The sequence below is a fragment of the Antennarius striatus genome, chromosome 11 (genome assembly GCF_040054535.1).
Source record: "Antennarius striatus isolate MH-2024 chromosome 11, ASM4005453v1, whole genome shotgun sequence".
NCBI classification, from domain to species: Eukaryota; Metazoa; Chordata; class Actinopteri; order Lophiiformes; family Antennariidae; genus Antennarius; species Antennarius striatus.
The window spans coordinates 8,136,735-8,161,480 of NC_090786.1; the positions used below are offsets into that span (position 1 = coordinate 8,136,735).

Consider the following 24,746-nt stretch of genomic DNA (forward strand, 5'->3'; position numbering starts at 1 on the left):
GAGCGTGACCCCCCAGGAAATCAAAAGGATCCTTGACTTTCTCGACACCAGATTGAGAGAAAACAGAGGAAGAGAACACAAAGAAACATAAAGAAGTACCAGATTGAAAGGCCCAATCCAAAGAACGCAGCAGGGCTGTTTAAAATACTTTACCCCAGGTGTCACCACATAGCCCGAAAAAAGCCAGCCTGTTTCATTATAGGCTAGAAACTTCAGCACTTCTAATAAAACTTCCCTTTTCAGCCCAGGAAGAGGGATTGGAAAAGAAGTGCGTCCAGAATAAACTCCAACTTAGAATACAAATCCATGAAGATAGAGCCGGAGTGTGGAGAGAAATGACTTCTTGTCCTGTCAGCTGTTGAGCACTTAAAGGGCCAGAGACAGAAATTCAACCCAGCTCCAACCCTGCCTCATTCCGTCTTTGTTGACAGTCTTGTTTTTTCCTGGGAACTCCCTAGGAACTAGAGCTGGGCAGAGATGATAGTGCTGTTGGTGGCGACAGAACATCTGAGGTGACTGGTTTGTATCCAAACTAAGAGGTCACCAGTTGCAGCAGGAGACGGAGAAAAACTGGAGACTCTTTTCAGTCACGGGATCTGAAAACTGGATGAAAAATTGCAGGGTCCTTCCCTTTTTTAAACGCCTCTTCTCCTGTTCCCCTCTTCCTGTTCCTGGCAGAGTCGGGGTGTCTCGTGGAGGGAGGAAACACCCTTCCATATCCCATGTCTGTGAGCCTGCCCTGTGGGCTGGGTCTAAGAGGACACTTCAGTCCATTTGCTTTCCTTCTGCCACTCGTGACACTGGTTCCAGCCATGACATAGGACACTAAAAATACAGACACAGCAATTTGCATTCCTCCCACTCTCTACATTTATACAAGTCTCATATCTCTCAAAAACAAGCTCCCTGTTCACTCAACTTAAGATATCAGATGTGTAAATCTTCCTCAGTGATGTGAGTTTAGCTGCAGATTTATTAAGTGCCTCTATCTAAAGCTAAACCAAACTAACACAACAGGCCTGCAATAAATTCTCCCTCACAACAGCTACGATATCCAATTTTTGTGGAAGCTTCGAGATGTGTTTGTGAAGGTATGATTTACTGCAGAGCAGTTGCAAGTGTACCCTCTGCATCTGGGTCTATTTGTGTGCTCATTCAGCACCATGTGTTATCAGTATATTCCATAAATATGGCCTGATGACCTTTAACACCCACAGAGAGACCTTGTTCTTGATTGGCAGTTGATTACATTTTTAAAATGACAACACTTTAAAGGGAAATCTCCAAAGACCTCAAGAGATACGATATCAAGATGAGAGTGGCTTGTGGAAATTGCAGCACTATTATCCTAATCATACCAACCCTGCACTGCTGTCATCTCCGTGATCAAATGTAAGCATTGATGCACTGTGGTTGTGTTATTACCGTGCATGTGTGCCCATTCACTCCTGTAAACAGAGCCAGAGGCAGAATATTTCTCCCTGTCAGCTTCCGAGCTGTCATTCATGGTCATTGGTACAGGAGTGGTGGAGCAGTGATTTAATAACTCCTCAGCAGCAAAATATAGAAAACATAATAGCACATAATAGACAACAAGGTGTTCATTAAAATATTTTAATAGGCGTCGCAAAAGCAAATCTTCACCCAAGGCGAGGCAGGATTCATTTTATTCAAGCCATTAAACGCCCAAAAAGGGCTGTAGCTGGAAATAGAATCCTCAGACCTTGGCAATGCATTCATTTACAATTATGATTTGAACCATTTTGCTGGAGGTGTCCATTTATACAAAAATAATGGGCAACCTCAAGCCGGTGAGATTTCTCACAGCCATAGAATAACCTCACAAATTTAAATCCTTTGTAGGCTAACTACATTTCCATGGAAGTGTTGCGGTATGTCTGTGTGTCTGCATGTGTGCTGACCATGCAAGCCGTCCTCTGGGAGGTCCACATCAAGCATGAGGTCGTCGTCATCCAGCTCTCCAGTTCCCAGGGGGTACAGGTTGTTCAGGATATCCTGGGAATTAGGAAAATAACAGGTGACGTTCACTTCGTGGTAATGGGTTACAGAGCCATTATGAGCACATTAAAGCCATTATATCATTTTCCCTGTAGTGAAAAGTCTTTTTGTTCCGTGAGACCAACTGCTAGGATACCAAGCCATCAGATTGCAAGATATATGCAACTGTGCATATTTATGAGTGACACATTTTTGTGTTAAAATTGTTTGTTTGTCCAAAAACTTCATTCTCAGTACTTCGATTAGGGGGAAATGGATGCTCATTTTCCCCCGATGCATTTATTTTGACGTAACTCAGGATCCTTCTGCCCTTAGCCTGGCACCAGTAATGTCTTCCAATGGCACCAAAGCAGCTTTATTTTGCCACACACCAGCAAATATTCAAAGGTATAAAAATGCATTAAAAAATATTTCATTTATTCTGTGATCCTTAAGTAGAAACATAAAAAAGAAATGCATATTTTGTCTTTCATTATCTAAGTTAGCCCTCGAGAATACAAAGACGCAAACATTAGGAATGGTGTTATAATTGCTGTATATTAAGATTTTATGTTATATACTACTGTTTCCTTTCTTTTATTTATGAAAAAATGGCATGACATGAACAATAACCATCAATTAAACCCTGCTTTGTGATACTGCTGCACTCAATTCTCTCACCCCTCCAACAGTTCATTCTGTAAATGAAGACACAGATAAGAGTACCTGCTGCTGGAAAATGTCACCTCAATTATGACTGTTGATACAGAACGGTTTGAAAACCCTAAAAAAAAAAAAAATTATAACAGCCTGAAAACAGGCAGTTAATCTGGCTGCTGCGCTGAAAAATTCAAAGAAAACCCAAAAGCAACGGAATGAATCAATAGTTCAAAGGTTGTTGTTTTTTTAAGGCAGTTTTGCGCTTCAAGAAGGAAAATTGACAGGGCTTTGACTTGAAGACACAATCACAAAATTACTAATTATAGAATATCTCATGTGCTGTAAAACAACAAATGGGTATCTGTAAAAATCTTCAACTGATGGAATCAAGCTTCAGGTAGAAAGCAGAATAAGCAGATCATAATATAATCCAATTACTATCAACAACAAACGCGTGGTTGCGATCTTTGAACATTTCTCTTTTTAGGAAAAGTCTTCACTTCAGTTCCACAGTTCTGGTGAAACATTATGGAATCCAAACTATGATACTCTGATAGACCGCAGAGGAATACTTACAGAAGTACTTTCTTGTATTACTCCAGGCCACCTGAAACTTTTTATTCTCTCTCACAGTTCACCTGCATGTGCTTTAAAAAAGCACATCAGAAGCAGCAGCAAGTCCTTCGGTTTCTAACTTTTATTTATTCAGTCAGCCTGGTGATGTGCATGATGAGCTATTTGACAAAACTCACAGCTCAGTGCAAGTTCACACACTAATGTGTGCCAGAGAAAGTGCAGAACTCGACATGAGGACTGTAAGAGACCATGCGTCTCACTACACGGCATTCACACTCTCACGGGTAGAGCTGTTGCATAATAAATGACGATGCACTGTAGTTTGATCACAAAAGAAGAAACAGTCACCAATAATTAATCTTGTATAGCTCAACCTATTGGCACACTACTGTGTCTATGCTGCAGAAAGGTCTGGCTGGTATTGGTATTGGTATCAGGTAAAGTTTAGTGTAGTTTTTCCATCTTCTGTGTGCCCGTTGGTAACTCAGTGGTAGTTGCTATGGTATTACTACAGTGTACCATCAGAGTGAGTGTATAGATTTTGAAAAGAAAGAAATTGGTCATTGCAGAAACTTTAATTTTATTCATTGCACTCTATAAAAGGATTGTTTCAAAATTTCTAAAAGAAAGCCACATCATGGCCGCAATAAGCTAATCAATAAACTAGCTCATTTTTGGTTTTGATTAAACAAAATGCACCACAATGTAACAGATAAATCAATAAGGGCCAGAGAGAAGTTTTAAGAATGAATGGAGCTGCTTCTGTCTTCCATTTCTCTTTTATTTCACAGCAGTATGTCACTTTTCTTCCAATTCATTCATTTTCTAATGAAATCTCAAGCTATACTCTACAACAGTGGTCCCCAACCCCCGGGCCGCGGACCGGTACCGGTCCGTGGGCCGTTTGGTGCCGGGCTCCACAGAAAGAAAAAATCATTTACATTACTTCCATTTTATTTATTGTAATTATTACTACTTGATTGACTTGTTCACCCTTCTATTGGAAATGATCAGTATTTCTCCTACGTTGAATGCACGGATTGTAAGTCGCTATATTTCAAAATAAACCTCATCAGTGCAGTCACTTCAATCGAGTTTTTAATATAATTATAATTATTTCTTTGACAAAAATGTTGATTATCAATTTATGAAAAAAAGGTTGTTTATTGTCTATTGATGTCTGCATTTTATATAAAACCCCTGTGGATGATTTGTTATTAGACTATAGCTGTCCTGGCGTCATTAACAATTATCAAGCAAATGAAGACCGGTCCATGAAAATATTGTCTTAGATGAAACCGGTCTGCGGTGCAAAAAAGGTTGGGGACCGCTGTTCTACAAATCAGCCTAAAACTTATCTCTTTTCATAATCACTGCTTTTGAAAGTCAGAACTTTCTTACTATAAATATTGAAATGCAACATGACATCTAATGCAATGACTTGATAGAAAAGGGCTTGGTTTGGTGGTGAAACACTCCACTATTCAAACTACCTCTATGTGGTATTCATACCCTTACTTAATACTATAGATCTTTTCTTGCTGGAACTTAGAGATAGTTTAAAAGGAGGATGTTTCCCCTTTCCCACATTGCGCAACCATTGAGCAATGCGTTAAATAGAATAACCACAATCTGACACACAAAAGCCTTATTGGTCTAATTGGCTTATTTAAAAGATAATTACATATCTGCTGTGACGGTTTGAGAAAACTTGGTGATTTAGATTGCCAAACACAAAGAATATCGCCAAATTATGGGGTCTTACAGAGATATACCCGAAAATCTTTAAAAAAAAAAAAACTTTTCTCACACTGCTCCTTTTTATGTTCTCATTTCTTTCAACTCAAATGGGCATCCTGTCATCACAAAGTGAGAGGGCTAAAAGGAAAGCACGTTATCTAAATAACAGTAAAGGTAATCCTGAAAATGTGTCTCAAATATTGTGACAACTATCGATCATTTTAAAACACTCTTGCATAATGGCTCACGTAGCAAATTCACCAAATTATGCATTCATACACCATTAATTCCTTCGGTACAAAAACACTGTTATTCCATATTCATCACTTATACTGCTATATCTCTCAACAGAAAACTTTTTATTGATCATCCTACTTAATTCTTCCTTAATTTTACAGAGTTCCACAAGATGAAGCTGAACACTTTTTCAAAGCTGCCAAGCATGCTAATGTTTATCGGGTTGCTCCCTGGACTGTCAGGCAGCTTCTACTGTGAAATATATGGTGAGTGAAGTTAAGCTAACATACTAGAATAATAAAAGAAAGGGAAGATTTAGAAATTAGAGTGTATTTGTATTTCAAACTGATGTCAACTAATATTATCCCGTCTCTTCAGGAAAATCCACGTAATAGAAATTAGAGTCACAGGGTAACCCCAGGGTTTGCTCCATGACAAGGTTACTGTTTTCGATTTTATTTGTACAAGTCTTCAAATAGATAAGTCATTCCTCTTTGGCATGGGAACACATTCTTTCCAATTATGATATCCTGTCTATTAAAAGCTCATTGAATATTCAAAATAAGAAAGACAAGTGATGAAAATTCACACTGAAAGTTCAAATCAGCAGCATGTTTCTCATTTTTTTCCTGGCTCACTTGGTGCTCAAGATGGACTGCCGGCAGGTGAACAGTAATGCTTAGCTATAGTGTATACACAGCATGCATATAGATCCTTATGTGTATTGAAATAAATAAAACAGTAATTGCAAAGATTCAGAGAGGTAAACTTGCGAGGTAAAAATTAAAGTTGTGCTTAAAATTGTTATAATTTCATAGGATTTGTTCAAATCCATAGAAACGAACAAAGCACATACTGTATGTCTCCTACTCTTCCATCTGTTTTTGCTTGGCTGTTCACTGAACATTCTTTGAAAGAGGAAAGATGAGTTAACAAAATCCTGGTATAGCGACCACACTATTACTATCATCAACAAGATGCCGGCTATCCATGAAAGACTAGTCACTGACTCACACAAGCTCAATTTTTTAAATGTTGTCATGGTCATTTGTCCCAGTTCCTGTTTTCCTTCCTGTCATCTGTATCCTGAATTCACCCCCACTCAATCCACTCATTTCTGTTACCTGTGTTGCTGCAGCCCCCTGCTTCCCATCTCTAATCAGGCTCCACCCTACTTAAGCTCTGCTCAGACCTCAGTTTGCCGCCAGACTGTTATTGACTCATCCTATTCTTCAACTGTCTTGGACTTCCTTGTGATTTTCTTTGTTTGTCTGTTACTTGCCTGATCTTCTGACAACCTGTTGTACGATTTTGATTATTTAAACTATGAATGTGGGCATCTCTCCAGGTGTGCTGCATTTGGGTCCTAACCGCACCCGTGACAAAATGTAGCATAATTGTAAATAAAGAATTGAACATCAAAGAGAAGAATATTTAAGAAATACAATCTAAAAGTGAGTGTAAGAGTGTAAGAACTGACTACCATAAGGAAGCAATAATCTAATGAATAATAATGGACCATTAATGTCAATACCATTTTGCATTAACTTGCATTTAAACTAAACACCTCCCCGACTACTGAAATTGGGGATGCTTTCAATTACAGTCAGTCTACATCCTAGAAAAAAGAAAAAATATTTTTGAAAATCCAAACAAAAATTAAATTATAGTTTGAGATGCGGATGCTCGGGAGTTGAGCTCTAATGTTTTCACTTGGTTTTGATGCACTTAAACAAATAGCTGCATAGACATAAGCTGTTTGAACACTCAAATGGTGTGCCCTTCCAAACGTGAATAAAATATAAAATGATTATGCTTTAATAACTCAATCTCATCAGTGAAAGTGCTTTTGTTTTAATCTTTCCAATCAGCTGATATTAACTTGATCTTCCACAGACTTCCAACAGGTGGCCATGTTTTGTAAGTATTAAATTAGTTTGATGTTGCGTTAGCCAGATTTATACAATTAGGGTTCACTTGGATGTTTAATTCAACATTAATCCATTTTCAATAAACCCAAAGACTTTTAATTTCTGAAAATACTAATTGTTTTAAGGGTGGGAGTGGGGATATAGACGTTGATATTGGCTGATTCACGAACTGCTGCATTTTTCCTGCAGCAAACTACCTTTTTCTATTTCAGCAGCCTTTGAAAATTTGCAACCAGTCGACCTCAAATGTGTAATGAAGTAAAAATGAGTCATGATCGATGATGATGGATAACAACAGGCTGAGATTTTGGGAATGAATCAGACTTATCCAGCAAAAGCTTTAGTACATATGAAAAAAAAAAAAAAACACTTTACCCTGAAGGACTGCTTGTGTCAATTTAGAATCAAGACAAAAAAAAGCAGGTGAGCAATAAGCCTCATTAATGCAACAGCATAGGCGGTTCATTGGCAGCATGTTCTATAAATGGCTAAGCACTCTGTAGACAAAAAGCTTAAGCACCTCACTCTTTTAAACACTAATGAATTGACCTGTCTCAACCTGACTCCACACAAGCCTAAAATTAGAGGCAAAGTAAATAAATCAGGGGTAAGAGGCAGTGGTAACTGCAGCTTTGAGGAAGCAAAGGGAGAAACCACAGGATTACAAAATTCCCAAGACTATGGTTGGAAACAAATGAGAGAAAGGGAGTTGGGGCAAGAAGGCAAAATGAATGAAAATGTTAGCGGAAGAAAGAAACACAAAGGAAGAAGCTGAACATTCAAGCATTTTCGACTCAAAACTTTCTTTGACAGTTTGACCAATCTTCTGCATTTATGATAAATTTCCCAATATTTTAAATATGACCTGAATGTTTGACTTCACAGAAAGATTTGGCACCTGTAGATACATAAATCAATATAATAATAGAAAAGAATATAATGAGGACAGAATGAAATAAAAAAAAAACATTTAAATGTAAATTAATTCTTGTTAGAAATTGCACTGATGTTGAGATGAAAAAGCTCTACATTTCACAAAGTCTATTTCGTAAATGCTCTGTTCTGGGCTGCATCACGGAACAGTTAGTATCAGCTAAGGTAGCTCACTCCTTGATTTTGCACAGACATATAAGAATGCAGATAGAGACATGTAGTATTGCCAGAAAAAGACTAGGACACACAAACATCACCAAGCACATACACGTAATGTTGTCTCAAGGCTGCACAATGCCACCAAGTGGAGAGAGCCTGTCACTGCACTACACGGCAAAATAAAACCTCCCTTAACCAATAAGCAACAGAGACATTGGCTTTTGGTTACATCAGTGTCATGAACCTCTGTCTCATTGTGGGGGGGATTTTCATTTGGAGTCACAACAGTCCTTCTATATAGCATTAAGAGCTGTCTGTACCACCAATTTCTTTTTGTCCAGCATCTAATTCAGAGCAGGAGGCTTGTGTTGTTGTGTTTTACATCATGCAACAAGAGGCTTTAAGTAACATACACTGATAAAGGCTGTCTGATGCCTCAACTATGCCATTACAGACTGTACGGATTATGCTGCATGAATCCAAAGAATTATTACTTATCATTTTGGATGCAGGCAGTGCTGAGAGGATTATATTTGTGGTGTTTTTCTTCTCATTATGAGGAAAACTCATTGTACCTCTGGAAGAATGAATGACAAAGAGAAACAAAAGATAAAGAGGAAATGGGAAAAGAATGGGTAGGAGGGTCAAAGCTCAGCAGACCCAGATGCAGTAAATGGGCTCATTTCCTCTAATCAAATCTCTCAGTAAAATACTGCATCTCAAAAGACACATTTCCTTACAAAGCTGAACTTCACATATGAGAACCCAGTCTCTCCTTTTCCCCCTGAAGATGCCATTCACTCAACAACCTTCAACAGACCTTTCCTTGTCTCACAATGAAGGTTATTACGATTCCTGTCTCAGAAAAGCCTTTTCACCAAAAATGTCCCTGCTCACTCTGCATATGTTCAGACGAAGTAGGGCTACATCCTAGAGGTGTGACAGGACCAAAGTTTTAGATTTTGTAATAGGACTTTTTTCACACATGATCAACAGATTTCTAGTGATGCCGGCTTTCAGTCCCTTTCTGTGTGTTTTACAGGATTCATCTTCCAGTTAAACACACAGATACCTTAAGACACAGTGACTAGCTATTAATCCAATACACTTTACTAAGGCATGTGTGGTTATACTTATACAAGCAATGACCATGTGCAAATACAGACAGAAGACACACAATATTATGAAATAAAGACTTTGTGCTTGTCTCAACATCACATGTTACCAAACTAAACATACAAATCTCATTAGATCATTTCTAATCCACCTTATTTTAAGCTCTTTACAAATTCCTGAGATCAGGTGACTTGATGCTGAATGAAAGAAACTGAAGCAAGGCCAGACAGACCACCAAGGCCAATTAAACAACTGTTGATTTACAGGTCAGGATTCATCTCAGGGAAAGAAAAGGTTTGATACAAAACAGCTTGAAAATTGTTTAGCCCTTTCAAAAATGTATTTTACTTTTGTTAAAGCCAAATTATTGAGGAAACAAAGAACCGATTAATGGATTAAAGCATTTACAAAAGAGAAAGGGCCTAAATTGTAATCCAACCAGCTGGTAAAAATTCTCCAGTATAAGGAGAAGCTTCAAAGTCACATTTAAGTATAGGTATATGTAGTACAATGCTGTAGTGTGTCTTTCTCAAGGATGTAATGTCATGTAAACTACAAGAACTGGTGCTCAGCTAATCAACTTTCCAGTAAGTGGATGATACTCTTATAACAGAGCCCCTCCACTCTATGTGATTGATAATAATTTCAATGTACAGCAGATGAATAAAGGCTGAGAGGTGGAAACTAAAAGTAATGACCCATCATATTAATACCTATGGTGTTTATCAAGTTTGTATTATTTTCATGTCTTCTTGTGTTGTATGGACATTTACATACTTTCCAAACACACACACTATTTTGAACTACAAGGGGAGGATACATGTAAAGACAACACAAGGGTTGATTCCGTGACTTCCCTTCTAATGGGATAATTTGAGCTACTGCTCTGTGGACATACACATTTTATACTGGTTAGCAGCAGTAAATGAAATGTCCAGTGCAATATGTGATGGTACTTTTATAGGCCAGCAGGCAAGAATTTAATTCTTCATTTAAAATCAAACTACTGTCTGTGTCTGTTGTAATATAGAAGTCCATTTATGAAATGTGCACGACCACTTTCAAAGTATCATAACCTCAACTTTTTTTTAATCTCTGTCACTTTAAAAAAAAAAACTTTACTTGGGAATGGGCCCACTTTTTAATCAGACAAGCATACAATGTGTCAGCATCAGTGACCGTATCATCATTAAATGATCCTGGCTGCAATCCAGTCCTTTCCCTTTCAGAAATATCTGATGTCGAAATCTGCCAGGTGGCAAGAGGAGTGCTGAATGCTTGTCAGCAGATACTACAGTAAAGTCTTTAACTAAAACTAATTTACTATGAATTAGTTAATTAACAGAATTATTAGCATCACTATCATTATCTCATATAATTAAACAAATGGAAATAAAAATACTCCAAATAGAGTAAACAAGCATTTCATATTTGGTATAGTTCTGAATTTTCTTTAATTGTATCTTATTTTTCTGACATTTCAGTCAAAATTCTTAAAATTTGAAAACTAAGACTTACCATGCTATTGAGCTCAGAGTCATCACAGTTGTCACTTGGCTGTACTACAGGCTCTCTAAAGGGTTCAAGACCCTCTTCATCCCACATGTAGGTGCCATCTGAGCTATTAGAGGGTGATAGCTCTGTGGATGAGGCCTGCTGGACTTCACTGCTCTCTGGAGACCAAACCAGGGGTCCATGGGGGTGCTCCAGAGGACTTTCCTCCTTATGACCTGACAATTTATAAACATACAGCTGAACAACTGTACCACAAAATAATAGTTATGTTACATTCAGTTCAGTTTTAATACCTTCCAGATCCATATTGTCCCATTTTAGTGTTTCATTGTGAAAGCTATGCAGAGGGGTTTCAGTAGTGTTGTCAGCTTTATTGTTGTCAGGCAGAGACCCATCACTGAGCACATTTCCCACAGGGCTAAAGTCATCAGGAAACTCTTCACTGGTGTCTCCTCTTCCTAGTGATGAGGCAGAAGACAGAGACATATCCTCCAGAGTCTCTCCTGCTGCCTGGCCAGAGCTCTGTGTAAGCGTGCCACTTCCTCCTCCTTCTCGTCTTTCTTCTTTTGAACTTCCATCACTGTTACTCTGTGAGTCTGCTTTGGCAGTCTCACAAGCCAGTTCAATGTTTGTTGCTATTGCTAACAGTTCTCCACAAATAGGGGCAGCTAAAGGTCTGATATCTCTTTGGACCCTACCTGACAAAGAAGTGTTCTGCTGCTTCGCCTGTCCAGATCGAGTCAGCCTGTAACCAAATGAACCTCCACTGCTACTCAGTGACTTGGTCAGCACACAATTAGGGAGTAGAGGCTTTCTCAGCGCACTGGGAGTAGTGGGTGCTGATGGGAATGACAGTGTGGGCAAGGAGGAGGCACCTGAGGAAGTTCTACTGCACTGCGGTCCTCCATATCCTCCACCTAAACCTCCTGAACCTCCAAGGCTGTCATTGAGACCTCCAAGTCCTAAACCAAGTCTTCCATTGCTAAGCTGAGGGGGTTTGAGGAAATTGCTGCGAGGAGGCTGCAACTGAGTGTTTGTCAGAGGCTTGGCTAGCTCTACAGCTCGATTAAAGGAGAAGGATCGTGTCATAGGTTGGCTGGTGGTAGAGGGAATCTGCTTGATGTGAGTGAAACTGTTTGAGCGTACCATATTGTCCAGTGCCAATGTCTTCAGGCTGTCACTTGATTGGGACAAGCTGTCTTGAGAGCTGCTTCTCGGAGAACTTGAGCTCAACTTTTGTCGCATAAGGCGAGACTCTGACACTTTTTCACTAGGAACACTGGGGCTACTGTGACCCATTTTCAGGCCTCTATTTAGTGAACTTTGGCCTAGCTGTGGTCCTACTTTGGAACTCATCTTGAGGGATTGTTTGGGAATGGCCTTGGGACTGGAGATAGGCACCATCAAAGCACCTGACCTTCGCATCTTGGGCGTTGCTGGAGACCCCTTCTTTACTTCATTCCCCAATAAGGAAAGCTGTAGCTGAGCCTTGTCTGCATCCACAGGGATGGTGGGTGTTATGGAGCTAGAGGGAGTCATTCCCTCATCTCTCTTCCATTTCATGGAGAAAGGGGAAGAACGGATTGTACCATTTAGCCGTGTTCTAGGAGGAGTGCAACTAACATCCTGGACAGGGGTTGTTGGCTGTGCAGAACCACTGGATAAGGGGCTGGTGCCACCAGCTGGGGACCGTCCACCAAACTTAGGCAGTCTGGATACCATGGCAGACCTGATGGATTCCTTTTCTTCCATTAGATGCCAACAAAGGCATGGAGAAATATTGAATGAGACACAACTTGGGAAAGAATAGACAGAAAGACAGAAAAAAACAGATTAGATACATGACTTAAGCAGACCTTAGAACTCTTTGTTACTGAAAACATATTAACAAAGAGCTTGCATTTTGTAGGTTCTCTTATACTACCAGAAACTGAAGATATCAACACAAAATGAATCAAGCCAATAATGTAGCATTACCATAATCTATACCCCTTTTCACTTCATGTAGAAATACACAATAATACACAGTGTAATTGCTGAACTGCACTACGCACAACAGAAATACAACTTATATGTGTGTTAAATTAATTGTTAGCACTGTCTTGTCTTTGACTACATGCCCTGGTTTGATACTGCTCTGTACTGTCCCATTGCATTTTACAAGCTTTCCTATTTTTTCCTAAATAACACTAATACTTGTGCCATTATCTTACTTTGACTCGTTACTCAATAGAAGCAACAGTATGGGTATTCCTGTCCACCAGCTGCAGTGGTTGCATGTCTGAATCCTTTCCAAAGACCGCCGACTGTGAGAAGTATTAAGGATTAATATGGCAACCTTCCAGGAAGACTTGAGACTTTGCCACGACAAGGCTGCCTTGACGCTTTCAGAAGGTCGTGTGAGAAAGTAAATAGACTAAATGAGTGTCTTAACGCAAGTAGTACAGGGCTTAGTGACCACAACTTTCAACCACATATGCTAAGTCTAATTCCTCTTCCTTAAACCTGTAAGTAAGTTGTAAGTACTTCTGACTCTTTTTAAACCAGGCAGCAAAAACACACAGGATGAAATGAAAAGCAGCAAACAGAACTGAGTGATTTTTATGATCTATTTCAACCCACATACTTATGAGGAACAAATTTTAGAGTCTTAATAATACACTGACAGGATGACAGTAAAAATGTTCAGATGTTCAGCTATGACTTGACCAAGAGCTGGCATGGGGTATTTGAGGATCTTCTTCTTTTCCTTTCGGCTTTTCCCTTCAGGGGTCGCCACAGCGAATCAATTGCCTCCATCTAACCCTGTCTTCTGGATCCTCTTCTCTCACACCAACTACCTTTATGTCCTCTTTCACTACATCCATAAACCTCCTCTTTGGTCTTCTCTAGGCCTCCTGCCTGGCAGTTCAAAACTCAGCATCCTTCTACCAATAGATTCACTATCTCTCCTCTGGACATGTCCAAACCATCTCAGTCTGGCCTCTCTGACTTTATATCCAAAACCTCTAATAGTGCTGTCCCACTGATGTACTCATTCCTGATCCTATCCATCCTGGTCACTCCCAAAGAAATCCTCAGCATCTTCATCTGTGCTACCTCCAGCTTTGTCTCCTGTCTTTTCTTCAGTGGCACTGTCTCTAGACCAAACAACATCGCTGGTCTCACCACAGTTTTGTACACCTTTCCTTTCATTTCAGCTGAAACTCTTCTATCACACATCACACCTGACACTTTTCTCCACCCGTTCCATCCTGCCTATACACGCTTCTTCACCTCTTTTCCACACTCTCCACTGCTCTGGACTGCTGACCCTAGGTACCTAAAATCCTCCACTTTCTTGATCTCTTTTCCATGTAACCTCACTCTTCCACTTGGGTCCCTCTCATTCACACACATGTATTCTGTCTTACTGCAGCTAACCTTCATTCCTCTCCTTTCCAGGACAAACCTCCACCTCTCTAGCTTCTCCTCTACCTGTTCCTTGTTCTCACTGCAGATCACAATGAGGATACAGCAACAATAAGTCTGGCCAAAAATAGAATGCGCGAATCGTTAATCAGTGAACATGACACAAATGGACACCAGTGCTGGGAAAGCGTCCAGCGTGATTTGAATAATGAATGGAGCATATACAGCGTGTAAAACCAGTTGATGGAGAGCACAGCACTGTTTCTGTTGACTAATTTTTCGATACATTCACTTCCAACTAACCATGAAGTATATGTATTCATGTTGATGGTGCGTCTGCCTTTGACATTAATCTGGTTGCACTATGGAAGAATTTGTATGTACAAGTTGTTCGGATCCAGATGGTGAGTGTGGTTAACAGAAAGTGACCCATGTGCATGATGAGGCAAAGCAGAAACTACCGTCAGCAGGCTCAATCCAAATTTAAAATCACTTAACAGTTTTATTCAGAAACAATGCAGTTACAAGAAGTGCTTGCTGCACAAGACTTTTCTCTCTTTATCTGGCCGTATCCTTTCAGAAACTGGCACAAACACATAAGGCGGATAATGGAGTAATAATCCACTCAAAATGTGAATGGGGGATGGGCATTCCAATATGGGTCTCCTATTCAGAAAAAAACCAAACATTGTCCATCATATTCCAATGAGCAACCACATGTGTCTACAACTGAAGATACGCAATCATCACAGTTGTCCCTGGCTATGCCGCTATCCTCATCTGCTACATAAACACAAATGGGCAGAAACACAAAAACACAGTTACACACACAAAATCAGGTCAGTGTGTGTATGCAGGGCAAGCAAAGCCTCTACTGCCCTGTGGTAGTAACAGCAGGTTAATGGGTGATGATTATATTAGAGGTCTGTGCCACTGTCAATTGCCCTACAACTGCTCAAATTGCATTCACAGCCAGTATGAAGGATCATTTTTACATTGCAGCAAATCCTCACAATGCTGTAGCAGGTGTCCTTTTATCTGGGCTAACTCATTCATCAGCTACAGTGAGATATTTTCCAGAAATGTTTTTTTAATTCATTCATTCATTCATTCATTTTCCAACCCGCTTAATCCGCTAACGCAGGTCACGGGGTAGCCAGTGCCTATCCTGGCAGTCTCAGGGCGTGAGGCGGGGGACACTCCGGGCACGACGCCAGTGTACCGCGGTTTTTTAATTCAATAAAAAATAATAATGTAAATGTAATGATGTCAAGAATCCAAGGCCACCTGACTTAACATGCTTCTCTAAGATAATTCTGTCACTCTATGACCATGAAAAGGTAAATTCAAACAAGCACTAGTGAACAAAGGCATTTCTAAATTACAGTAGGTATGGCAATGACTTTCACAACATACTGTACAACCTGAGTAAAATTTAAAACATGCAACTCAATGGCCTGATAAACTGACTGAGAGCTCATGTATTTATTCTGATGCCAAAAGCAGATTTAGTGCATTAAATTTTTACATTGCTGGAATTCAATAAATGTATCTCCAAACCATATTTTTACAATAGAGGCCAAACTTGTAACATGTGTATGATTCTTCAAAGACATCATAAAGCCCTTTTTTTCATGAAATGATTATTTCAACTTAAAACTATCTTGACAGCGTCAGAAAATATGACGCCAGTAAAGAGTCCAGCTCAAATAAACCGTGAATTACCAAGATTCTCACTGACTGACACACATTCAGAGATGAATCCTGCCAACCGGCTGTCAAATGCTCATATCTGATAATACTCCCTTCCCCCATAAAATAGAGTTGCAAGTAAATACTGTTGCCTAGAGCTTCATGAACTTCACGTACAAAGGCTGCACTAAACCCATGGTAACCAAGGCCAACAATGTGCCTCCTGTTCCTCTGTACCACCAAGAAAACATTGTGAAACCTTGATAGTGCAAAGGGATGAATAATGTAACAGCCCACGAAGACACCATCCAACTGAAGTCAGGGTTACAAACATGGTGTGATATGTGAAATAAGCACAAAAGTAAGATGGCATCTTTTAAATCTATCTGTCATAGAGACAACGAGAGCTTTCTATCAGTCTGCCAGTAGGACTGTTTGGCCTCACTTTATTTCCGAGTCAGGGGACAGCCAGTCAGAAATGACCTGGCAGAGACACAGGAAGGGTGAAAAATCTGATTTGCAAGAATAAGGTCATTCAATGCGCTTCCGGCATCTCTTTCATGTTTGAACTGTATTCACACACTATAAGGATGTACTCTTTAGGAGTAGCAGGACACACAGATATAAGAAGCAAAAGCAGGACATGAACAATTGGGTCATGTGGTCATACGTGAACAGACGTCCTCGACTACACACAGTACATCCCTTATCCTGCAGATTGTCCCTACTGTCAGTCTGTCTCATCCCCCAACTCTCATTGATCCTTACCATTGCTAAACCTTTGCAAAATCTGAGCATCTCTTTTTCTACGATATCAGCATTGCTATCCATTTTTAAATTTGTTTTATTTAAAACTAAGTATATTCTTTGTAGATTAACTTTTAGATTAAGGTTCCCAACACAACAGCTGTTTGTAACTGGAATTAAGACCCTATTTTACATAACAACAGATTTGCTTAAAATGGAAATTTTCTACTTTGCATATTAGATCTGCATTTACACAATACAAAAAATGGTTGTAACTGCTGTAGTATGCATACTAGGGTTACCCATTTAATGAACTCCACAGAGTGAGAACAGAGGCGAAGCAAATCAGGGCAAACCCAAGTTTGTTCATATATCCTCTGGGATATATGAACAATTCAAATACACATGGACTGCATTCAAACTACAAGGAATGGAGTGAGAATAAAGAGGAAAAACAATAATATTTGGATAATATATGGATAAAGACACAGAAACGCCCACAGTACTAGAAATATTATTGATGTGTGAAATGATACTGATTGCATAAGGGGTATATAGATGACCCAATATGCCGTCATTGACTAGGATAATGAAATGAACGGAGGGCCAGAAATGATGGAGGGACTGGCGAGAAAGCAGGCAATCTCTCATTTAGCTTGTAAATACTGTGAGAGGCAGATACAACTTGCAACTCATCTGTACCTCTCTGCTTCCATCTTGGTATATCTGTCTTTCTTAGTGTCAAATGTACCTCGATCAATAGTTCTTTCACATCTGTCAAAGTGTCTCATTATGTCATCCAGCTGGCTTTTACCGACAAGGCAACGGACCAACCCAGACACAAAACTACAATCTCAGAGCAGTTTCCTTCTTGTCTCAGTCAGAAATGATTCTAGACGAATAGGGTTTAACACATCACCAACTGCTTCTGGTCCACAGAGCATCTTAATTTGCATATATTGGCTTTGTCCAGTCTCTCAGTGGAGTAATAACTAGGGCAGTCATCTGGACAAGGCCGTATAGGGCCACAGCTCTCTCCCATTACAGATTAGCAAGAGTGCCATTAGAGCCGGCTAATAGAATGAGACAGGGATGAAAGCTACACTGACAATAAGCTAATGTGTATTGAATGAAAGCAATACTTGGCTAAGCTACACCGATGCTTATGGATGCTAAGTCACTGATACAGGACAAAAGGTTTAGTAAAGCTGTGTACTGATTCCGGTAGATCAAATGACAAGAGACCAACAGAGCAAACGGAGAAAGTTAAGGTGCAACAATCAGCAACATTCATTCATCCAACTTGCCTGTCTGTTTAAAACATTCGACTGAAGAGAATAGGCAGTTTTACCTTAAGGCAGTGAAGTCCTGTTTACTGGTCCAGTCTTTGTTAACCCCAAGTCAGCCATTCAGGTCAGAGCTTCACACTTTGAGTGAATGCACTTTGGTTCATTCAACATCTGCTTTAAAGTTAAGACATCATCTATTAGATAGAGGACAGGAACGGGAAGACACTCCTCAGAGGTCGATCCGTCTGCTGTCTGGCTCTCTCATTGCCTGAGAGTGTGTGTGTGTGTGTGTGTGTGTGTGTGTGTGTGTGTGTGTGTGTGTGTGTGTGTGTGTGTGTGTGTGTGTGTGTGTGTGTGTGTGTGTGTGTGTGTGTGTGTGTGTGTGTGTGTGTGTGTGTGTGTGTGTGTGTGTGTGTGTGTGTGTGTGTGTGTGTGTGTGTGGGAGGAGACACAAGAGCATCCATGGGTGTGTGTTTAATATTTGATGGGACACCTTTTAAGAGTTCAGTTTGCTATGAGACGAGGAGGTAGGACAGCAAAGGGGGCGCTATGCTTATGGGAAAACACACAGGGAGATATAAAATCTCAAACATTTGAGTCTGAAAACTCAAAGTCTAAAGGCAAAAGCTAAATCCTACCAATGCAAGGAAAATCACAAAATTCAGCAGCAGCTTTATAGAGCACATGGTGCTGACCTATCACGTCACAAGATCACTAGAGGGGATAATAAAGGAGAGCAGATCCTGTCAAGCACTCAGCTGCTCATGAGGGGTGACTCCACCAAAGAGGATTTTTTTGTTGTTGTTGTTCTCTTAAAGATTCAGAGCAAATTATATTTCCCCACTCATTTTACGGTCGGCAGTACACTGGCTCCATTTAGTCATCCATTTTCTGTGAAGTGCCAGCTGTAAAAACCATACAACCATGACCAGTTCCTCAATATCTCCTGTTTATAGATGTCACAAGCTTTGATAAATTACAGATTGGTTTAAGTTACGCCAGTGATTAAAAAAAAAAGGCTAAAACACTGGATTTCAGAAACAGAAAAGTTCACCAAAGTAGCACCACTTTTAAGATAAAAATCAGTTCTATTCCAAGAATCAGCTGATCAACATTTACATCATCAATATTCATGTTGAAATGAATGCTTCATGAACTAAAGAATTAACTCCCAGAACTGACTTTCTTCAGTATTACTTTAAACCCTAACAGGAAAAGAGCCACAATAATGTAGGACACAAATTCAAAGAAAGTCCAAACTCAAGTAATTCCTGCTAACCGTGATTTGCAACAATCAAAATATCTTTTCAACCATAAGAATAATTATAGAGCATTCTCTCTAAGGTGTTTTGCTGAGAAGCAGGAGTAAGACGGGTCAAAATGAGAAAGTGTCACGAGGCAACAGCAGGTGTCAATCACTGTCAGCGAGATCATTTGATCCATGTAAAGTGAATGATAGCAGATGGCAGGGCAGACAGTTGCCCGAGGCAAACTCCTCTTTTTCAAATCTGACCAGACTAATACAACTGAAATTCATAACGTTGATTGATCCCTACAGGTGGGATGATATAATTACAACGTAATCATTTGCATGAACTGACTCTATACATGCTCTAATAGCTGCAGGAATTAGATGAAAAGCTTTTTCGACATTTGATGAGAATAGTACACTACATGAACCCTATTCGTGTAATATTGCATTCATCATCATAACCGTAGTCATGTAAAAAACAGGTCCAAGTAGAGGATTATGCGCTAATACTTTATCTTAAGTGAGACAAAAGTCTTGTAAGCATATTTTGTCACAAGACTAAGAAACACAAGCACTACAAACTAGGATTAAGAGTCACATGCAGAGTTAAAGGCCAACCAAATGCCTTCATGGTCGTATATCAGAATCATGACACCCCCCCCCCACACACACACACACACACCACCTCCACAGTTTATGGGGGATTTACTTTCATATGACCTAAGCTGGCAGCGTCCTTATTTCCACATGTCGCAGTCATGAGAACTGAAATGTGGAGAATCCTTACAGCCCTCGATGTGAAGCGGTCTAAATAATAACCTTTCAATAGATCCACTTTCTTATTGGATTCATCCTTTGTGACTAGACAATGCACTGCTATTTGTTCAGCTTCCTCTCTGCCCAGCTTACATCTTTTCCTCTGCATCCTTCCTTTGCATTCACTCTGTCGAGCTGTCTTTCTTTACAAATGCTCCCTCAACTCCGTGCTATTGCCCTAAGCAGTGCATTTTTAAATAGTAACTGGGAGACAGTCTCATATGAAGCCAAAAAAAAAAAAAAAGACCTCCTCGTGTGCAATTTAGTGCTATTAGCTTCACCGATACAACTGGAAGAGAACAAACCCAAAGGGTGTCCAACACAGAATACAGTAACCTTTCAGTCACCACAGGAGGCTTCTGGGAAAGGTTGACTCATTACTACAGTGCAGTTGGTCCTGGTGGGATAAATGTACTCCTGATGTTTAAATGGACATTTAATGAAATTTATATTGATTTCTGACATGACTTTCACTTCTCCAGGGTGTAAGTTATGACTGAAATCTATCATCTGTCATCTGTCTCCACCTCAGTCAATCAAAACTGAGGTTTCTTCCAAGAGGTTTTAGATCGTAGTTTTACTCAATGTACAGTTTTGACATTTCAGGGTTTTCCAAGATATCAGGTTATCAATGACATTTTTGTCAAGTTAGTGAAGCAAAAGCTATTGTCTTTTTTTTTCTTTCTTTTTTTGTGTCAGATTTATCTCACCATTATGTAATGGAAACTAGGGAGAAGGGAGAGAAGGACTGAGAATGCAACTTTTTAAAAAGTGTATAGTTGAATGAATTCATGCATACTTTTGTAATTCACCCATCTAATTCTGACCATCCCCACTCCGAGAGAGCAAGGCAGGCTTCTTATCCCCTTAAAATTATCGAATATTTAAGGATCACTTTGGCCCCAAGACATCTTATAATTTCATTTATCTGAACTGTTTCTAGGGAACCAGTTACAGGATGTATTTGGAGTTTTCTCACGCCCTTGTTCTCAAACATAATTACACACAATATAATGACACATAACATGAAGTGGCCAATACGCTAGGAACAAGCTGTCAATGTGAGAAAAACTATTCTGTTTTGCAGAGATGCACAGATCATATAGTATGAGGTCTTAATCATATGATGAGGCATAACTTTACTTTGCTAATGAAATAGCAAAATAATCCATGCATAAAGGAAACCATTGTACAGTATTTGATAGAACAGGAGCAAACACACCAATCTTGATCTGAGGAGAAAGCAGAGCATACATGTCTATATGGCTTTATGTGGATTGCAAGCAGCTGAAATAACGTGTAAAATCTACAGTTCCTCTTGTAACCTTAAGAAGAAATTTCAAATGTATCAATATTGTGTTTAATTAATGCCATAGTCAATATTCTTCAATATCTCCAACAGGTGACACACTCAGTCCAGGTTTATACTGTACTGTGAATCTGTTCGAGTAAAGCAGCCCTCATCCCAATAAAGTCAATTCACCTGGTTCAGTTTGACAACCTTGGTGTTAAGTGCTGTTCACTATCATGAAGTCATGTCTAACTGAGAAAGTCTAATAAAACAGAGCGATCATTAAAATATTAAAGCTTTTAACACCACAAGAAAAAACACATCAGCTGTGAAACAGTTTATGTTGACAAAAAGCATTAATGTCTTAAATTTAAGCAGCTGCTCATTCTTTAATGCCACCATTGAGCAAATAAAGACACGCTTTTCTTTCTACCACCCTGCGTTGTGTAATTAATGACGTCTGTGTAAACACACTTTTTGGCTAATGAGCAGTGGACTGACAAACGAAAATAATAGCAGTGGAACTGCTGTAGAACTAATTCTATAGAATACTGTTAATTTTAAGTACAAAGCACAGAACAGGAGTTAAACTACCTGAAAGGGAGAAGTTAAAAATAGGTTCATATCTTACAGTACAGGTTTTCCCAGCTTTCATTTGCCTTTTTCATTATATTAGACATATGAGAATCTGTCACACAGTAAAACGTCAACGAGGTGTCATTCAAAAGGATTCTTGCCTGCCAAGGGCACATCCTGATTTATGAAGGGTATTGTTAGAGTCGCTGTCAATTTCAGACCCTATGTTAGCCCATCTGAGATTGTGTTTCCACACATGGAGCTATTCCAAGCCGTTTAACATCTGTGGGTTCACTGAGGGAATGACAGAACCGATAAGCGTAGCTAAGAATAGCTCCAATGATAGACCACATACAGGGAGAGGAGGGCAATGCAGATCACAGTAAAGTCAAAGTTAAATCAGGCTGAAAAACACACGTGACAAAAACTGAAACTGCATTGGACTATCTCATATGATGTCATCTCTGAGCATTTTAAATACACACCTCGTCAATACTGAAATTGACGTGTAGCAATAGTGTTGATGGAGCACAGGCAAACAAAATCTGAGAACACAGAGGAAAGAAAAAATATAAGAGACAGATATTCATATTCACATTTACACTGGCCCACCGCTTCACAAATTTTCATGGAATCAGTTCACTTTGGGCAAATATCAAGAAAAAAAAATCAATATCTAGTTAAAGAAAGTGGAAATGAAAACCAGGTCCCTCCTGTTTCTGTGGTCTGCACCTAATTTGTACTGCAAATGTCACGGCTGTGGGTCCAGCGATTCTTGTGTAATTTTGCTGAAAACTCCTATCAAGGGTGAAAACAAAACCTCCATAGCAGGGATAGGGAACAAAATCAGATCAAGGAGAAACTAGAGTGGAGCACAGAAGAACACACACACAATCCTTTTTAATTCAATCAAGCCTTATCCCAAATCAACGGCTGCAAAGTGATTGGAGACAGCTTAAGTCTGACACTCTGAATATCTGCTTCACGCATCTCGCTCTGCAAGGAATAACTAGTCCCCTAGTATTGTCATACAAATGACTCATCTTGATTATGTTATCTTTTGGCCTGGAGGTTACCACTAACAAGTGTCACAGTGAGTTCTCACAGAGTAATGTGAATAATGTGTGTTCCCACATAACACTATCGCTGATAACCAGGGCACATGTGGGTACAGTCTGGGAATAAAAATCATACTGAACTGCAATTTGTGAGGGGGGTCTTCAGCACACCGGCAGGCGGGTTCAGAGATAGTCAGCTGTTCTTGGGGGGGGGGGGTCAGAGTGTAAACACACCCTCAGCTAAGGTGGTGCTCCAAGACCTAAGATGACAGGTGTGTGTGTGTGTGTGTGTGTGTGTGTGTGTGTGTGTGTGTGTGTGTGTGTGTGTGTGTGTGTGTGTGTGTGTGTGTGTGTGTGTGTGTGTGTGTGTGTGTAAATGCAACCCCACCCAAACACTGGGGCACTAGTAGAGTGTCCTTCTCACTTACACTAAGGTCAATTTGTCATGCCTTATCCTAATGTGTACTGGCATGTTGATACCATGGCACTTGTACTGTCTGGGCTGTAATAGATCACTGCCTAAAATGGCACACACACACACACACACACACACACACACACACACACACACACAAATACACACAGAGACTTATGAGTCTTGACTGACAACAACTTCAGTCAACACACAGTGTGAGGCTGAATCACATGGTATAAAACTGTTAAATAGGAGCTCCTGAGTAGCAGGTGAAGGTGTGTGACTCATCTTTACTTGACTTCAATCCTGACAAACTCCACAATGTGACATGGTGAAGACTTGTCATGAGCAAATACAAGACAAGATTTGACTTTCTTTTTTTTCTTTTTCTTTTTTTTTTTACAATTGTCAAGATGTTTTTATCCAACTCATCCACATGGTGAGATATGTGTGCACAACGTCTGGCAATAACTGTTATGTAATAACTTCTTTTTTATATGCTTATTACATAAAGGCCTGCTCAGCCTTGTTTCACAGTACAGTGAGCATGCTGAGTATATAAATGTGTGTGTGTATTATTTAACTTACCTAAATCATACCGCCAAAAGCATGTTTACAGCCTGATGGATCAGTAAACAGTGTTGGAGGTACCAGCATGCTGCGGACGGGCCGGTGGCCGTCCCTTGTCTTCATACATGAAGAACCATTCATAAAGTGATGGCCAGCCCAGAGTCAGTCCTTAGGTTATTCTGGTTCAGTCAACAGCCGGACGCTTATTCCTGAACCACACACATCGACTCCCCACTGTCCCGCACGGTCAACACGACCTGACTAGTGAACTACAACACAAATAGTTGTGAATTCCTTGCATTTCCCCGAGGTATTCCCACTTTCCGTACCGGAGCTCCTCTATCCATCACTGAGCCGCTATTTCACGTGTCAGCAGAGATGTCGGGTATCAAGAACAGGAACAAACAAACAAACTGCGAAACGACGGACGAACGTAAGGAAAATAAATTTTAAAAAAGGAGAGGAAAAAAAGACGACCGTTTAAACGAAAACAAATACTGGTCCGATAAATAAAGTCACCACTACAGAAACAACACGTTAACGTGGGTTGACTTCTCGAAGCGCGTCATCATTCCGACACCGTCCTCTCGCTCCAGTGGGGCGGAGCTTGGAGGTGTCACCTGGGTCCCAAAGGGTGACGTAGCATGTTAACCCCGGTCTGTGTGTGTAGTGTGTACAGTATACAGCAGGGGGCGCTCACACTTCGTCACCACGTGAGCTACTTATAAAATTACCAAGTCAAAATGATCTATCTACTACAAAAA

At 39.9% G+C, this 24,746-nt stretch overlaps 1 protein-coding gene across 3 annotated transcripts in view; it reads right to left on the reverse strand.

Annotated features, from left to right (window-relative positions):
- Positions 1–24,515, reverse strand: part of ccser2a (coiled-coil serine-rich protein 2a) — a 50,102-nt gene extending 25,587 nt beyond the window's left edge. Inside the window, exons 1-4 of one of the 3 annotated variants that reach the window (XM_068327178.1) lie at positions 24,001–24,514; positions 11,159–12,660; positions 10,869–11,080; positions 1,923–2,016 (exon numbers count right to left, since the gene is read on the reverse strand). In XM_068327178.1, the coding sequence (XP_068183279.1) occupies positions 1,923–2,016; positions 10,869–11,080; positions 11,159–12,617 (1,765 nt within the window). In that variant the 5' untranslated portion in view covers positions 12,618–12,660; positions 24,001–24,514. Of the gene's footprint in view, positions 1–1,922; positions 2,017–10,868; positions 11,081–11,158; positions 12,661–18,066; positions 18,192–24,000 lie in introns of those variants that run through there. The other 2 variants (XM_068327179.1, XM_068327180.1) reach the window with 2 other exon arrangements.
- Between the last annotated feature and the right edge of the window lie 231 nt (positions 24,516–24,746).